General features: G+C 47.1%; 2 protein-coding genes across 4 annotated transcripts in view; one reads left to right on the forward strand and one right to left on the reverse strand.

Annotated features, from left to right (window-relative positions):
* Positions 1–5357, reverse strand: part of DNALI1 (dynein axonemal light intermediate chain 1) — an 8305-nt gene extending 2948 nt beyond the window's left edge. Inside the window, exons 1-5 of one of the 3 annotated variants that reach the window (XM_025856561.2) lie at positions 5200–5357; positions 4529–4674; positions 2334–2503; positions 1185–1363; positions 711–875 (exon numbers count right to left, since the gene is read on the reverse strand). In XM_025856561.2, coding sequence (XP_025712346.1) covers positions 711–875; positions 1185–1363; positions 2334–2503; positions 4529–4674; positions 5200–5280 — 741 coding nt within the window. In that variant the 5' untranslated portion in view covers positions 5281–5357. Of the gene's footprint in view, positions 1–710; positions 876–1184; positions 1445–2333; positions 2504–4528; positions 4675–5199 lie in introns of all 3 variants that reach the window. The other 2 variants (XM_025856560.2, XM_073902891.1) reach the window with 2 other exon arrangements.
* A 1155-nt stretch (positions 5358–6512) lies between these two features.
* SNIP1 (Smad nuclear interacting protein 1) lies at positions 6513–17909 on the forward strand. The gene is made up of 4 exons (XM_025856825.2): positions 6513–6801; positions 8040–8142; positions 14954–15552; positions 16439–17909. Exons 1-4 carry the CDS (start codon positions 6575–6577, stop codon positions 16701–16703), a joined length of 1194 nt encoding a protein of 397 aa, XP_025712610.1. The 5' UTR covers positions 6513–6574; the 3' UTR covers positions 16704–17909.

A 17909-nucleotide genomic window follows, 5' to 3' on the forward strand; every position in this document is an offset into this window, starting at 1 on the left:
ACGTTTCTGATTCAGTCGATCTGGGATGGGCCCAGTGACTTGTATTTCTAAAAGTTCCCCGGTGATGCTGCTGGTCTAGGGCCCAACCTTAGAGCAGTTTCAGATCCCACAGAGAGCCTGGAGTTTCAGACGCCTGGCCCCGCTCCAGCTCAGCTGGATAAATGTAAACCACTGGCGAAGGGACTTTGAGGAAAAACACCTACCGTTGAACTCCTCTGACCACACACCTGGGGAAGGTTCCTAATTTGAAATGGTTCTTCCCTCTCAAAGGGCCTTCCCTGCCCACCCCAAATGCCATGCCTCAGAGGGGCTGCAGGCAGGAAAGGCCTCCCAGAAAGCCTGCTGAAGAGATCCAGCCCATGCTAGGAAGGCTCCAAAGTATCAGCTGTCATGGGAGAGAAATTCCACTTTCTGCCATATCCACCTCTCCTGGAGGAGGGGTAACGTTTTTTCAAGGGAAAACAAACCCTCCACTGGAGAGCCGGGCTGAGGTGTTGTGGGAATCCAGGGCCAGATGCATGCAGAAGCTGCACAGTGAACCCTCACCCCTGCCCCCACATCAGCTTCCTTCACTCCTTCACTCCTTGGCAGCGCGCGGGGACAAGTCTGCTGACTCCTCGGTAGGAAACGGAGCTGCCTCCTGGCCCCCGCACAGCTGGGGGGCGGCAGGCAGGAGCCCCAGCACCTGGGCCTGGGGAGGGGGGGCCCACCTTCAGCTGCTGATTCGTGCGCTTGAGGAACTGAATCTCCTCGTTGTGCTTCTTCTCCTCCACCAGTCTCCTCTCGATCTCCCGCTTCTCGGTGGCCTCACACTTGGCCTTCTGCTCGTTCACTTGCCTCTCCAAATCTCTCTTTTCTGTTTCCAATTCTGCAATCTGAGGACGGAAACTCGGGTCATCCTGGGCCTCCACCAAGAGGACAGGCCGGTGTGAGTGCCTGCGGAGGGGACCTGGGACGCAGCCGGCCAGGCTCACGGTGCCAGGGTCTGTGCTGCCACCCAGTGGGAGGCCGGTGACTGGCAAGCACCAGGCGGGCCCGCACACTCTGAACCCAAGGGTCCCCGCTGACAGGATGGCCAGAGCCCCCTCGGAGGTGAGACTTTCGTCTGGAATGACAACCCTGTGGCCCTGAGCTGGGCAGAAGAGTTCACAGAGGGCGGAGGCCTCGTGGTCAGGCCCACTCACTTTCCTCTCCATGTCGGACTTCCCCTGCTCGGCCTGCAGCGCCTTCCTCATGCCGAAGGCCACGCTGCTCTCGTACAAGGTCTGGTAGGCGGCGACAGTCATGCGGATCTCATCCCGGACTCGCAGCAACAGCAACCCCCTCTCCGCACAGTTGATGGTGACCTCTCGTATCAGCTCGTCTTCCAAAGTGCATAACAAGGAGTTCAGGAGGGCAGGCGGGAGGGAGACGGCACCATGTCTGGGGCTCACCGCCCTTCCTACTGGGGACAGTGTAGCGTGTGTCCTCCCCACTCAGAGACAGAGGCCCCAGGAGCCTTGCCAGACAACTACTGCTCTGAAGGTGGCACTTGGGAGGATAGGCAGTCGGCGAGCCCAGGGCAGAGGGAGACAGGAGCCCTCGGGTTTGCTTGTCGCTGGGAGGCTCCCCTTACTGACCCTCAGGTAGAAACCCCATGGTATGAGTCAGAGAAATTAGACTTTTCAGCTTGAGGACGGTGGCTGCTTTAAGGCAGCTGGGAAATCCTGTGTGCCCCGGTGGCCGGATGGGCTTGGGGCTGCCAACAGTAGGAATCAGAGCTTGCCCACGCATCTCTTCCATGGATGCTGACCGTCGTCATCCTCAGACTGAAGGGAGCCTGCTGGCCGCAGGGTTTGGCAACAGTTTGAATGTCAGAGTCTGCACGGGCTAGTGAGTTTGGGCTGGGGGACAGCCATTTGACACTATCACTTAAATCTTTTGTGACTGTCGGTTAATAGCAAATTATCCCGAAATATTTTTCTGGGCCATAGGGCTGAATGCTGATGGATGGATATAAATACAGAATATTTAGTCTTTCTGATTAAAAAACTAACATGCTTATTATTAAAAAAACCTGTTTTTTAAAAATTCAAAATGGAAGTTCTTGTCTTCAAACATTTGCTAAGAGGTTAGGAACTGGGGGGTCATGTTGGCTGGCAGATGAGGGGGAGGCGGGCGCGTTTAGCAGATCCTGGGGCAGGGGTCGGGGAGGGGGAGGAAAAAATCATTCCAGGATGGGGTGGGCCTCAGCTCAGGGGTACTCAGGGCTTGGGTCTGTGCTCAAGGGGAAGGGCAGGAGGTGGGAGAGGACCGCGTATTCCCGCAACGCCAGCCCTCGCCAGGCCACTCACCAAAACACTGCGAGTAGAGCTCCCTGCGCACGGGGCAGATGCCGGTCTCTCTGGCCTGCCGCTGCTGCAGCTTCAGGTCCAGCTGCTCCTGGAGATGCACCACATCCATCCTGGTGCTGGGGGTGCTGGACACCTGCTGGATCCATAGCTGTGTGTCCTCCACCCATTCCCTGTGGCACAGACACAGCCAGGCTGAGCAAACCCACAGCTAGAGGGGCCTCAGGACGTGAGCAGAGATGGCCCTTTGGGTTCTCTGCCTGAGCAGGAACAAAGGGGCAGCTCTGTCACCAACTCACCAGAAGCTTCCATCCCTCTCTCTTCCTTGGGGAGTGTGGGGCTCCATAGCCACACCCACTAAGCTGCCTCCACGGGGCCTCTACCTGGGAGCTGGGCAATCTCTACCCTCCTATGGCTTTCTGTGAAATCATCACCCATGTTCCAGATCTTACCCTCCTAATGGGTTGAGGACAGATTCATAGACCTCATTGCTTGATTGGAAAAGAAGGCCCAGTGAGAATTCCCCACTGACTTGTGGGGTGGGAGACACAGGGCACCCTAAACCTTGTGCCAGCCAGAAAGAGGCAAAAGTGTGCAGTGGGGAGCTTCCTGAAGGCGTGCAACTATGTGGTCCCCTCCCCGCTCACCCCACCCCCCTCCCCCCAATAAACCTTGTGTCAGAGGCTTGGCCAGGTTCTGGAATCACAAGGAGGGAGCCTGAGGGTAGAATCACCATGGGGAGAGGATTTCCATTTATTGACAGGAGGAAATCACCTGAAAAATCCCCCCTCCCTTGACTTCCATCTCGGACGAGATGGCAGTCACTCTTTTCATTACAGTCTTAGAAACTGTACTGTCAACTTATTACCTAAAAATAGTTGACTAAGCATGTCAGATAGTCATACACGTGGCTGCAGAAGGAGGGAGCAGGGTGAGGGGATGGTGAAGAAGGGAGAAGGTGCTCTTTTATAAGGATTCTCAAGGAAGGCCCCCTTGAGGAAATCACATTTGAGCAAGACCTGAGTAAAGAGATGGAAGGGAATGAGGTGGACATTGGGGGAAGAGTATCCTTGGCAGTAAGAACAGCAACTGTCAAGGCCCTGAGGTGGAAGGGTGATGGAAGTATTCCAGAGACAGCAGAGGCCCCTGCGGCATCAGCACACTGAACAATAAGGAGAATAACAGGAGACGAGATCATGGATATATGAGGGGCCAGATCGTGCCAACTCTTGCAGGTCATTGTAAGGACTTTGGATTTTATTTTATTTTATTTTATTTTAAAGATTTTATTTATTTATTTGAGAGAGAATGAGAGATAGAGAGCACGAGAGGGAAGAGGGTCAGAGGGAGAAGCAGACCCCCCGCCGAGCAGGGAGCCCGATGTGGGACTCGATCCCGGGACTCCAGGATCATGACCTGAGCCGAAGGCAGTCGCTTAACCAACTGAGCCACCCAGGCGCCCAGGACTTTGGATTTTAGTTGGAGTGACATGGGAAGCCATTAAAGAGTTCCTGGCAGAAGACTGGCATGATCTGGCTTAGGATTTCAGGGCTGTTTGGAGAATAGATTGTATGAGCAAAGAATGGAAGCAAGGTTTTCAGATAGGAGACCACTGTAGGTGACAAACAGTGGCGAGGAAAAAAATGGTGGAAGCAGAGGGGGTGGAAAGTGGTTAGATTTGGGATATAAATTTGAAGGTAGAGCCAAAATAATTTGATGAAGGATAGGACATGTGATGTGAGAGACCAAAAGGAATGAAGGGTGGCCTGAGCCACTTGTAGAAAGGAGAAGACTGGGGATGAGTAGGTTGGGAGAGGGGGACATCATGATTTAGTTTGGACATGCTGAGTTTGAGATGCCCAGGAAACACCTTCATGAAGATAATGAGGAAGCAGTAAAATACATGGGTGTGGAGTTTAGAGGAAAGGACAGGGCTGGAAATACACATTTGGGAGCCATCGGCATGTAGATGGTATTTAAAGCCAGGAGCCTGTTTGAGCATTCAGGAAAAGAGGAGGATAGAGAAGAGGTCTCCCCCCACCCTTCCAGGATCCAGCCATCTGCAAGCTCTAGGAGTTCTGGGATGCTGGGAGGAAATCCGGGCCAGGAACAGAGGGACAGGGTGCCTCTTCCTACATTCCCAAGTTCTGGGATGCAAAGCCTGGGCTTTCTCGAAGCCACTGCACCTATGTTTTTACCTTGGGGGTAGGATGGCATTCAAGATTTCTTCTGCCTGCTTTGTAGGATCTGGGACACAAGAAGTTGAGGGGAGCTTGGTCTTTGGTGGCTGTGGAACTGGACCAGAGGGTCCAGGCTGCTGGGCGCTGACTTTCAGTGGCCGTGCCTGAGAATGGATAGGTTAGGGCAGGAGGTGATTCAGACACTGAACTCCACGTATCCAAGCCCTCTCGGTTGCCCCAGGTCTTCTAAACACCCTTCCCCTCTTCCCAGCTCACTTTCCCCATCTCTCTTCTCAGAAGTTATGTCTCAGCTGAAGGAAGCCATGAAGAGTCTTTGGTTCCATCCTAGCCCAAGGCCTGTATCTCCTGGAACCAATGTTTCTGGCACAGGTGCTCAGCCCTGTAGTGATGGAGCGAGCAAGCACTACCAGATCTATTCTTGGAACAGACTACTATGAAAAAGAGTGAGCCCCATCCATCTCTGTGACTTCCTCCCTCATCCTAAATCTGCTCTCTGGGGTCACCCATCTGCGCTTCTTGTGCCGCTCTCCCATCTTCCTTCCCCTGTCCCAATTCCCTTTGCTCCCAGTTGCTGCAGCCCACGTCTCTCGGGACCCGGGATCCTCATCGCAGGGATCTTTCCCCATCGGAGCTTCCGGGCTCCCCCGCCCCCTAAGACCCGTCCTTACTTTGGGGCTCCGCTTCTCCGTATTCCGGCTCACCAACACCGGGGTGTCATACTTGAGCAGAGAGTCCGCAGGGGGGATCATGGCGGCCACGGTGGTAGCAGCCCGGCCGTGGCCCCTCGAGTGTGCGCCTTGTTTGCCGTCACCATGGAAACCTCCTCTCCCTTCCCGGTGGCCTGGGCGGGGCTTCGGAGTGGGGCGGGGCCAGCAGCACAGAGTTTCCGCTCAGCCTCCGTGAAAAATTCTCCTTGCGCTTACCTTATCTGGGTTCCTGCTCACCAGGTCGCCTTGATACTCTTGGAAACATGCAAAACAGGAGTTCGAGTCCCTGCGCTGCATCTCGCTCGCAATTTGAATGAGGTGGCAGATCCCCTTAGCTAACCCCCAATTTTGTCACCTGCAAAATGGGAGTCATGTGACTCCTCAATGAAGGCTTGGGGAAGATTCCAGAGGAAGGGATCTGGAGTTCCCAGGTTTTAAAAAGTATTTATTTTGGGGGCGTCTGGCTGGCTCAGTCAGTGGAGCATGAGACTTTTGATCTGGGGGTAGTGAGTTCGAGCCCCACCACTGGCTGTAGAGATGACTTGAGAATAAAAATATTTTAAAGTGTTTTTAGGGGGCGCCTGGGTGGCTCAGTCACTGAGCGTCTGCCTTCGGCTCAGGTCGTGATCTCAGGGTCCTGGGATCAAGCCCCACATTGGGCTCCCTGCTCGGCAGGAAGCCAGCTTCTCCCTCTCCCACTCCCTCTGCTTGTGTTCCCTCTCTCGCTATGTCTCTCTCTGTCAAATAAACAAAATCTAAAAAAAAGTGTTTTTAGTTAAATGTTGAAATGACAGCATAACAAAGTTCAAGAACAGAGGGGGGCATACTAATGACTTGCCCACGGGCTACTATCTGTGATTGCTTTTCCCTCTCTCCTTAACTTCGTATTTCCAAACTTAAATGTAATCACAGTTTGCGCACCATTATTTATCCCGCTTCTTTCCTTGAACAAATCAGGGATTCCTCCATCTGTCACAGAGCTTATAAACAGCTTACGAATGGCGAGAGACCATTCATCAGTTGCCTAAACAGTTTCCTACTGCCGGACATTCAGATTGTCTCCGTATTTAGTAATTACTAATAATGCGGCAACAAACAGCCTCGAGGGGAGCTTTTTCCCAGAAGTTTCTTTCTGTCACTTAAAACTCCCGCCACCGGAGCCGGTCCTGACAGCCCCGCCCGCTGCAGTGTCGTAGTCACGTGCCTAGCTCTCCGCCGCGAGGGTTTCTGGGAGAGCGCGCACCCGGAAGCGGAAGTCTAGGGGTCAAGTCCGTCATTTCCTTCAGCGAGAGGAGCGCAACGGATCTTTTTTCCTTCGCTCGGCTCGTATCTCGGCATGAAGGAGGTAAAGAGCGAGCGGGAGCGGGGGAGCCGGCGGAGGCACCGCGACGGGGACATGGTGGCGGCGGCGGTGGTGGTGAAGGTGAAGCAGGAGCGCCTCAGCCCGGAAGCCGCGCCTCCCGCCCACCGCCGCCCAGATTCCTCCGGCGGTAGCGCGTCCCCGCCGGCTGGCGAGCCGGGCCGCCCTCCTCACCGCGGGAACCGAGCCCGAGGAGGTAGCCGGTAAGTGGAAAGGCGCCTGGGATGGACTTGGGTCCGGCTCTTCGAGAAAAGACAGGGCTAGCGTCAGAAGCACACCTTGAATGCTGCGCGCCGCAGCTTGGATTTAATCTTACGGTGGTGGAAGTGAGCCGGTGGTGCTTGTGCTGAAGAATGTTTACTCTGGTACCTGTCACTTGCGTTAAGCGCCTGATGCCTAATGGGTAGGATCCCGCCTCTTCATCTCTGTGCCCAGCTCTTGGCCGAGTAGGGCCCAGCAAATGGCACTGATCGAGTTGAAATAAAAGGTTTTCCCTATCTGCCTGCAAATCGAGTGCTGGCGTTGGCTTTCCAGTTATCTGCCCCCAAATGTTTCCATATTGAGAGCCTAGGCGATCTACCTGGTAGGGATTTGGAAGAAAGCTGAACTCGTTAATTTATTCCTTCAGCATAGTTTTACTGCATGCTAAAGACTGCCCTAGGTACAGGGGCCTCAAGGGTGGCCCTTGTAGTCCTCGCCCTGTCGAAATTGATGTCCTCTCGCCTTGAGACAAAATAACAAGCCGATAAAATAGTTTCAGTTAGTAACAAGTATTAGATTAAAGAAGAGGTTAAAACAGGAGTGTGATAGAGTTTGAAGGGAAGTGAGAGAAGGCCTTCTCTGAAAAGGTGCCATTTGAGTTGAGTCCCGAATGATAAGAATAATCTAGCCTCGTAAAGAGCCAGGCTGAGGAAACAATACGTGCAAAGAACCTGAAGCAGAATTAATGTGATTTTTCTAGAAATAGGGGGGACAATTGTCTGTTGATCAAGGACAGTGGTAGGAGTGAGGTGGGAGAGGGAGGAGATAGAGCCAGAGGACTCCCTGATGGATTGGTGTGGTTGTGGCGGGAGGGAGTGGGGAGCTATTGGTGGTGAGAGAAAAAAGAGTCAAGGGTGTTTTCTAGGTTTTTGTCTTGAGGAACAGGGTGGATGGTGGTACCAGTTACTGAGATGGCAGAGACTGTGGGAGGAAAGGGTTTTGAGGGGTTGGGAAGCGAGTGTTAGGCTCTGTGAGAAGGTTCAGTAGGCAGCCATGTATGTGGGTCTGGAACTCAAGACGTCAGGGCTGGAGAGTGAAGCTCCCACCTCCTTTAATATGAAAAGCAGAGCCCTTCACAAATGTGCTGTTTGTGTTAGTAGGTAAGCCTGATACTTGAAGTGAATTTATATGGGGGAAGGGAAATTGAGATAAAACCCTGTGTGTACCATGCTCTGAAAAGGTCCCCAGCCAAAAAGAAAAACAAGTCCTCAGGGAGAAGAAGCAAGTCTCCTCGGAGTAAGAGAAGCCGAAGTCCTCACCACTCAACAGTCAGAGTGAAACAGGTAAGTGGATTGAGATGTTTGGATACCAGGTCCAAATGTAGAACCTCTTCCCGTCATAACAAACACATAATCATATGTGTTTACCTGTATCTGCAATGGGTTTTTCTAAAAATTGGGTTTTGGGGTTTTTTTTCTGATTGTTTTGTTAAACTTTTTTTATTTTGAGGTAATTGTTGATTTACATTCCATGGTTAAAAAAAATACAGAGGTATACTCTTTACTCTATTTTTCCCACTGGTAACGTCTTACAGAATTCCAGTACAATATCACAGGGAGATATGGACATCGCTATAGTCAAGATACAGAACATTTCCATCACCACAAGGATCCATCATGTTGCCCTTGTGTAGTCTTACCCACTTCTCTCCCACCCTTACCCCTCAAGTCCTGGCAACTTCTAATCTGTTCTCTATCTCTATAATGTTGTCACTTCAAGAACGTTATGTAAATGGAATCATACATGTAACCTTTAGGGATTGGCTGTTTTCACTCAGTGCAGTTCTTTGGAGATTCATTCATGTTGTTGTATCTGTCAGTAGCTCATTCCTTTTTATTGCTGAGTGATAACTCAGTTTTGTGCATTTAACCATTTGCCCATTAAAGAACATCTGGGTCGTTTCCAGTTTTTGGCTGTTATATGTGAGGTTGCTATGTAACATTTGTGTACAGGTTTTTGTGTGAACACGTCTTCATTTTTCTGGGATGAATGCCCAGGAGTGCAATTGTTAGATTGTATGATAGTTGCACCCCAAACTGAGTGGCTGTATTAGTTTGCTAGGGCTTCCATAAAAAGTACCACAGACTGGATACCTTAAACAACAGAAATTAAATTTTCTCACAACTCTGGAGGCTAAAGTCCAAGATCAAGGTGTCAGCAGGTTTTGTTTCTTCTGAGGCCTCTTTCCTTGGCTTGCACATGCTACCTTCTTGTCTGCGTCCTCATGTGGCCATTCCTCTATGGGCTCATATCCTTGGTGTCTCTTCCTCTTCATATAAGGACACCAGTCATACTGGATTAGGGATTTGCTGTCATTTAACTTAATCACGTCTTTAAAAGACCTTATCTCAATAAAAAACAAAAACAAAAGCAAAAAACCCACAAAAATGGTTACATTCTGAGGACAGTGGTTGGGACCTCGACATATGAATTTTGGGGGGACACGATTCAGTCCTTAACAGTGACTGTACCATTTTACATTCCACCTGTATTGTGCGTGAAGCAGTTTCTCTGCATCCTCATCCGCATTTGGTATTGACATTATTTTTTGTTTCAGCCATTCCAATAGATGTGTAGTGATTGTGATTTTATTTACTTTTTATTTTTAATTTTAAGTAGGTTCCACACCCATCGTGGGGCTTGAACTCACAACCCCGAGATCTAGATTCCCATGCTCTACCAGCTGAGCCAGCCAGGTGCCCATCTCATTTGATTTTAATTTGCATTTCCCTTTGAGCATTTTTTCATCTACTTAACTTGCCCTCTGTATATCCTCTCAGGTGAAATGTCGCTTCATAGTCTTGCCTATTTTCTACTTTTTTTTTTTTTTTTTTTTTTTTGCTTTCTTAACTGTTCTGTTTGTAGAGTTCTATGTTACTTCTATGTTACTCGACCTTTTTGGGTACATGGTTTGCAGATAGTTCTCTCCAGTCTGTAGCTTGTCTTTTCCTTCACTCAGCAGGGTTTTTCTCAGAGTAAAAATGTTAAATTGTCATGAAGTCCAGTTTATCAACTTTTCCTTTTTTTTAAGTTTTTTTTTTATTATTTTTAAAAGGTTTTATTTATTTATTTGTCAGAGAGAGCATGAGCACAGGCAGAGGGAGAAGCGGGCTCCCTGCTGAGCAAGGAGCCCATTGGGCTCAATCCCAGGACTCTGGGATCATGACCTGAGCTGAAGGCAGAGGCTTAACTGACTGAGCCACCCAGGTGTCCCTCCACTTTGCTTTTTATGGATTGTGCTTTCGGTGTCATGTCTCAGAACTTTTTGCCTAACTCTAGATCCCAAAGATACGTTTTTTCCTCAAACTTTTACATTTAAGTCCATGATTTATTTTGAGTTTGTTTTGATATAAGGCATGAGCCTTGGGTTGAAGTTCATTTTTTTTTGCCTATGAATGTTCACTTGCTATGGCACCATTTTTTGAAAAGGCTGTCTTTCTTTCCTTGAATTGGTTTTGCTTCTTCATCAGAAATCAGTTGGGAATATGTGTGTAGGTTTACTTCTGCTTCTCTGTTTTGTTCCATTGATCTCTGTCATTCTGCCAGTACCGCACAGTCTTGATTACTGTCGCTATATAGTAAGTCTTGAAATTGGGTAGATGGGTTCTTCTCCTTTTCTTCTTAAAAATTGTTTAGCTATACTAGTTCCTTTGTCTTTCCATATAAACTTTAGAACAATCTTGTCTATATAAAAAAAATCTTGCTAGAATTTGGGTAGAAATTGCAGAAAGCTGTATTTCAGAGAATTGGCTTTTTGTTGTTAAAGAATGAATTTATTTATTTATTTAAAGATTTATTTATTTGACAGAGAGACACAGCAAGAGAGGGAACACAAGCGGGGGGAGTGGGAGAGGGAGAAGCAGGCTTCCCGCCGAGCAGGGAGCCCGATGCGGGGCTCGATCCCAGGACCCTGGGACCATGACCTGCGCTGAAGGCTTAACGACTTAGCCACCCAGGCGCCCCAAAGAATTTATTTATCTGACAGAGAGAGAGCAAGACAGCGTGCATGCACTAGCAGGGGGAATGGCAGGCAGAGTGAGAGGGAGAAGCAGGCTCACCACTGAGCAGGGAGCCCGATGCCAGGCTCGATCCCAGGACGCTGGGATCATGACCTGAGCCGAAGGCAGACGCTTAACCGACTGAGCCACACAGGCGCCCCGAGAGTTGGCTTTTTATCATATCAAATCTTCCAATCCATGAACACTGTATAAGTCATTTATTTAGATCTTTGATTTTTTTTCTTCAGCGTTTGTAGTTTGCACTTAAGTTCTATATATATTTTATTAGATTTACATAAAGTTTTTATTTTGGGGGAGTGATTATAAGTGATACTTTAAATTTTGGTCCACATGTTCATTGCTAATCTATAGAAGTATAATTGATTTTTCTGTGTTTTTCTTATATTCTGTGACCTCATTGGTTTGAATGGGAGGGTTTTTTGTAGATTTCTTGGGATTTTTTTTTACATAGACACTCATATCTTCACATAGGAACAGTTTTATTTCTTCCTTTACAATCTCTCTGCATTGTATTTCCTTGTCTTGCTTTATTGTACTAACTAGGACTTCCAGCATTGTGTTGAATGAGAGTAGTGAGAGCAGATAACCTTGCTTTGCCCCTTATCTTGAGAGACAAGCATTCAAGAAACTCTATGTTACAATGTGCAAATAGACATTAAGAAAATGTCTATTTTCTTATGTTTCCTATGCACTGTGTTTTTTTTTTTTTAAGGTTTTATTTATTTGACAGAGAGAGACACAGCGAGAGAGGAAACACAAGCAGGGGGAGTGGGAGAGGGAGAAGCAGCCTCCGAGCCTGATGCGGGGCGTCATCCCACGACGCTCAGATCATGACCTGGGCTGAAGGCAGACGCTTAACGACTGAGCCACCCAGGCGCCCCACACTGTGTGTTTTTTAATTCAAAAAAGGAACCATGGGGCGCCTGGGTGGCTCAGTCGTTGAGCGTCTGCCTTCGGCTCAGGTCATGATCCCGGGGTCCTGGGATCGAGCCCCGCGTTGGGTTCCCTGCTCAGTGGGAAGCCTGCTTCTCCCTCCTCCACTCCCCCTGCTTGTGTTCCCTCTCTCGCTGTCTCTCTCTCTCTGTCAAATAAAATCTTTAAAAAAAGAAAGAAAATGGATTTTCCAGGGCGCCTGGGTGGCTTAGTCGTTAAGCATCTGCCTTCAGCTCAGTTCCTGATCCCAGGGTCCTGGGATCGAGCCCCACATTGGGCTCCCTCCTCAGTGGGAAGCCTGCTCCTCCCTCTCCCACTCCCCCTGCTTGTGTTCCCTCTCTCACTGTGTCTCTCTGAAATAAATAAATAAAATCTTAAAAAAAAAAAAGGATTTTCCTGTTATTTTGTGAGACTGTGGGCAAGTTTTCTAGTATCTTAAAGATATAAAGCCAGACAGCCTTGGTGGTGTGCAGTGTGAATTGATCAGGTACTGCTTTAGCTATCTCAGAATGCAGCTCCCAGAACCACACCACCCGGATGAGGCCTGTCATCCACTTGTGGTTTTTTCGTTTTTTTGTTTTTTGTTTTTTTCCAGTGTGCAACTGGCAGCTTTTTACCTGTGGTTTCTAAATGAACATTTTACAATAAATCCTGGGACTTTTAGAATGGAGCTTTTCTTTTCTTTTTTTAAAGATGTTATTTATTTATTTGTCAGAGAGAGAATTGGAGAGTGAGCACAAGCACGGGAAGCGGCAGGCGGAGGGAGAAGCAGGCTCTCTGCTGAACAAAGAGCCCAGTGCAGGACTCCGTTCCACGACCTTGGGATCATGACCTGAGCCCAAGGCAGATACCTAACTGACTGAGCCACCCAGGCGTCCCTAAAATGGAACTTTTCTGTGCTTATTGCCATTTTGATGTATCTTCATTTGTTTATCTATGTTAATTTCCCTCCTTACCTCAAATTATCTCCTTAAAAGCTAATTTCTGTGTGTTAATCAGCTGGAAACTTGGAAATGGCTCTCAAGCAAAAGGGCTCGATAGGCGGTTGACACTAAGTGACTTTCACATGGGTTAATCCTAAGGGAGAATGCATGCAGCCTCTGACTTAAGCATCACTTGTGCTTGCAGGCATTCTTTTCTCTACACCTGAACCACCATTTAAAAAATAAATTTATTGATTGCATGCTCATTGTAATAACACAGAAGTACATAAAGTGAAAGAGTATGGGATATGTTGTGTATGGTTACTTCTCCCATTATCCCCAAAATTGCAGGTCCCCCCCCAAAAAACCACCTAAGTCTCCAGAGGCAACCATTTTAATAGCTTGATATTTATACTTCAAGACTCTATTATACTTATGTTCTCTTTTTTTCCTTTGTTTTAGTATGCACCTCTGAGTGTTTTCCATGCACTGTGTGTTTTTTAATTCAAAAAAGGAACCATGGGGCGCCTGGGTGGCTCAGTTGGTTAAGCCTCTGCCTTTGGCTTGGGTTACGATCCCAGGGTCCTGGGATCAAGCTCTGCATCAGGCTGTCTGCTCAGCAGGGAGCCTGCTTCTCCCTCTGCCCCTCCCCCTGCTCGTGCTTTTTCTCTCTCTCTCTCTCTCAAATAAAATCTTTTAAAAAATGTTTAAAAAGGAGCCATATTATATATATTATCCTACTTCCCAGTAATTGAAATCTTAGTAATTTTGTGTTATCTGGTTATATGATTTGTCATATCCTTTTCCATACATAGCTTTTACTAATTTTGACTGGTCTACTCATCTTTATTTACTTACCCTGTGCGATGGGGTGGGGCAAGGGCAGAGGGAGAGACAATCTCCAGCAGACTTCCCACTGAGCTGGAGCCCGATATGGGGCTCGATCTCACGACCCTGAGATCATGACCTGAGCTGAAATCAAGAGTTGGACGCCTAACTGAATGAGCCACCTAGGAGCCATGGTCTACACCTCTTTAAAATGAGGACTGAGATTAATTGGTCATTGGAATAGTGGATGTACAGAGTCTTATGGGGATTGGAATACAAGGGAGGTGGGGGTGATGACCTAGAGTCTGTGGCTTCTTTTAGTGTTTCATTTAATCAGGGATAAAGGGCATAATGAGATTAGTTTTGTAGGTGGTGGAGGCAAGCTTGTGAGTATCTTAAGGTAGGAGGGATGGGGGCCTGAGCCTCCCTCTTGATGCTTGTCTTTGGAGGCTAGGCAGTCTAGAAAAACTGAGTCCTACTCTGAGCAAGCAGGCCTGTACTTGACCCCTGTGTGTAGCTGGGAGAAGGCCTTGGGAGCAGGGGAGACAGTGAGATTTCAGTGCTCAGGATTTCCTCTTTACCTTTTCCAGGTGTGGTAGCCTTGCTCATAGTGTGCAAGGCTCCCTCTTGAACTCTGATGTTTTGGTTATAAGGATAAGTTTATTATATTCATGTGTTCATTAGATACTTACTTCCTAGCAAAATTATTAATATCCTTTGCCCATTTTTTTCTTTTGAATTGTCTTTCTTACTGATTTATTTTTTTATTGATATATTAACAGATGTTATGTGTTGCAGTTTCTCCAAGGCTGATTTTCAATACTGAGTCTTTTTCAAGAAACCATGATATGTTTATTAATTTTTTTCAGATCTTTAAAAAAATATCAATAAATTTTTACAGGTTTCTTACATGTCTTACATCTTAAGTGTCTTCCTTGGTATTGAACAATTTTTGTTACTGTTGAAATGAAATCTTTTAAAATTATTACATTTTCATTTTGACATAAGAGAAAACTAGTTTTTTTCTTTACATGTTTATCTTGTACATGACTACTTAGTGCTGTTAGTTTTGTTTTCTGTATATGCTTCCCTATGAGTGTGCCTATAGCTCCTCTAGTTTCTAGGGTTCTGAACCTGGACTTGCAGTGTTAGAACTGTAGTCAGGTATTAACATAACAATAAAAATTAAAAAAAAAAAGAACTGTAGTCAGGTGACAGTGTGGAAATAGTCTGTGTAGCCTTGCAAGGGAATACAACCACCACTGCTAACCTTATTTCTGTGGGACATTTTGCTCTGAATGCCAAAGTCCAAATCACAAATGGCTTTTTGAATGCATCTTGTTCACAGAATGTGGACTGCCTTTCATTTACTGGATCTGTTTGAATTTCAGGAACGTGAGGATCATCCCCGGAGAGGACGGGACGAACGGCAGCACCGGGAGTCATCGGGCCAGGAACACAGACGAGCTAGAAACAGTGACCACGACAGACACAGGGGCCATTCCCACCAGAGGAGAAGCTCTAATGAGAGGCCTGGGAGTGGGCAGGCTCAGGGACGGGACCGAGACATTCAGAATCTACAGGCTCAGGATGCAGAGCGGGAGTTTTACAACGCCCGAAGACGGGAGAATCGCCAGAAGAACGAAGTTAGTGTTGGTGGTAATGAGTCTCAGGAGTTGGTTCCCCGACCTGGTGGCAACAGTAAAGACAAAGAGGCACCCGCTAAAGAAAAGCCAAGCTTTGAACTCTCTGGGGCACTTCTTGAGGACACCAACACCTTCCGGGGTGTTGTCATTAAGTATAGTGAGCCCCCAGAAGCACGTATCCCCAAAAAACGATGGCGCCTCTACCCCTTTAAAAATGACGAGGTGCTTCCTGTCATGTACATCCATCGGCAGAGCGCCTACCTCCTGGGCCGGCACCGCCGCATAGCGGACATCCCAATCGATCATCCCTCCTGCTCAAAACAGCACGCGGTCTTTCAGTATCGGTGAGTGTACATTTGCAGGAAGAACCAGAAGTGTGCGTAGAAGCTGAGAGTCTCAGGATTACTAACATTTGTGTGCATGTGTATGCAGACGCAGAAGAATCCCATACTCCTCAGATCTAATCTTCGTTTTAGGATTATGAATCTAACCGCCCTTTGAATAATCACTTACATGTGTCTAAAAGCATCACATTTGGTGTCAGAGATCCAGATTTTGAATCCTGCCACTGCCCCTTCCCAAGGGTTTGACCTGGGGCAAGCCACTCTCTGTGCCCCAGTTTCTCCCTACCTCAAAGGGCTATATTGGGGGTTACATGGAAATGTACCTGAGAGTGCCTGGCACGTGTGTTTGCCATTCTGTATTTGACTGTTGTGTAGGGCATCTGTTACTGTGTGATCATCACAACACGTACGGAGGATAGGTCAGCTCTTAATATCCCCATTCGATGGGTGAGAAGATTGAAGCTCAGCAGAGCCTAATAAATGATCTGATTCAAAGTTAGCTCCCTTGACTGTGACGTCAAAATCCACTACTTCATTCCCATTGGGACAGGAGCTAAAATATGTTGAAATACAGGTTTATCTTGATTATAAACAACACAAAATGTATTTTCTTAATCATGGCAAGAGTTCTTGGATTCTGATTTTATATTTTTAATCTACCACGAATTTCCCTCCCCTACTCCCTCAGCAACCAGTTCTCGCCTTTTCTATCAAGTATATTTAACTTGCTCCCAATTTCCAGATCCAAGGCCATCCCTTCCCCTTGATTTCCTAGAGTTTGGACTTGAACTGTGTTCAAGCCAGGTAATTTACATAATGTAGGCAAAATGCTGGGTGGTCTGAGGTGGGATTTTGCTTACAAGTTTCTCTCTTTTATCTCTGCTAGGCTTGTGGAATATACCCGTGCTGATGGGACAGTTGGCCGAAGGGTGAGGCCCTACATCATTGACCTTGGCTCAGGCAATGGAACGTTCTTGAACAACAAGCGCATCGAGCCACAGAGATACTATGAACTAAAGGAAAAGGATGTACTTAAATTTGGGTTCAGCAGCAGAGAGTATGTCCTGCTTCACGAGTCCTCCGACACCTCTGAAGTAGACAGGAAAGAAGATGAGGATGAGGAGGAGGAGGAGGAAGTATCTGACAGCTAGCAAACTAAGAAACAGCCCAAACTCTGGAAGGACCTTTCTTTAAAGGTTTTGGGATTGAGTCAGAGAGCACCATGGTTCTCTCTGTCATGCCTCTTAATGCCTTAAGTCTTTCCTCTGTTGCTGACCACCTTCTGTTATAGTATAGGAAAACTGACTTCTGTTTGGTTGAACTTTTTTCTGTGGCACATCAGCCCCTTGCCTGTGGGCATTTGTTTTCAGAACAGTCTCACCAACACATTGTGTTTCAGTAGAAGCATCGTGGCTTTAGTTGGTGCTTTCAGAACTGCTGCCTAGGAAACTACAAACCCTTGGTTCAAGGGGAATTGTGGCTTGTTCTCTTTGTACAGTTACTTTATTTATATAGTTGTCAAGCTTTGTGGACTGGGTTTGTTTTTGTTTTTGGGGCAAACCCCTGAACAGAGAACCTTACTAAGCTTTGGTTGTCACCAAAACAGCCTCCATTATATACCAAAACTTTGACCTGGTTGAGCTCTTGAGTCACAGAAGTTGACTTTGCACTTCATTTTTGGGGGGGTGGGAATTTACCACATGACCTCATTATTAACTGTTGGACTTAAACAGATGCTTTATGGAACCTGCTGAAGCCTACAACTGTACAGGAAGATCCTGGCTACCGCCAGTGGGTGCTGATACAACGTCACGAGAGGCTGAAATGGGTCATGGATCGGTTTCCTGTGAGAGAATTCTGATTTCTCCATAGAGCATGTACATAACAATTTTGATCATCATATCTGTTCAACTTAGCAGTTTTATTCAAATGTTATTTCTTTCCTTCTTTGCAAAACAGTGTCATTTATGTAGCACGGTCCTTGCTTTATTCTAACAATGTATGTATGTGTGTAAAGGAGGTTGTATAGTTGACATGTTTCATCTTTTTAAAAAAATGTTCATAGAGATTGTATTTACTTTCCCAAGGCCGGAAAGCAAGGGAGTTGCCGTTTCCTAATTTTCCACAGAGGAATATGTGTAAGTAGCAAAGTCGTAACTACTTACACATTGTGTGTGTGTGTGTGTGTGTGTGTTTGTGTGTGTGTATACCTAAGAGTGTGAGTGAAAGAGCTGCATACTGATTTTCATATGAGAATGTTTTGTGATGTAAATAGGCGAAGGCCTCCCTGCATTTGAATAGCAGGTTTTCATTTGTATGTATTTTTGGGATAAAAAATAATAAAATTTGTAAATATA

This window comes from Callorhinus ursinus, unplaced genomic scaffold (assembly GCF_003265705.2).
Source record: "Callorhinus ursinus isolate GAN/ISIS: 27379988/994484 unplaced genomic scaffold, GSC_fseal_2.0 scaffold18, whole genome shotgun sequence".
Taxonomy (NCBI): Eukaryota; Metazoa; Chordata; class Mammalia; order Carnivora; family Otariidae; genus Callorhinus; species Callorhinus ursinus.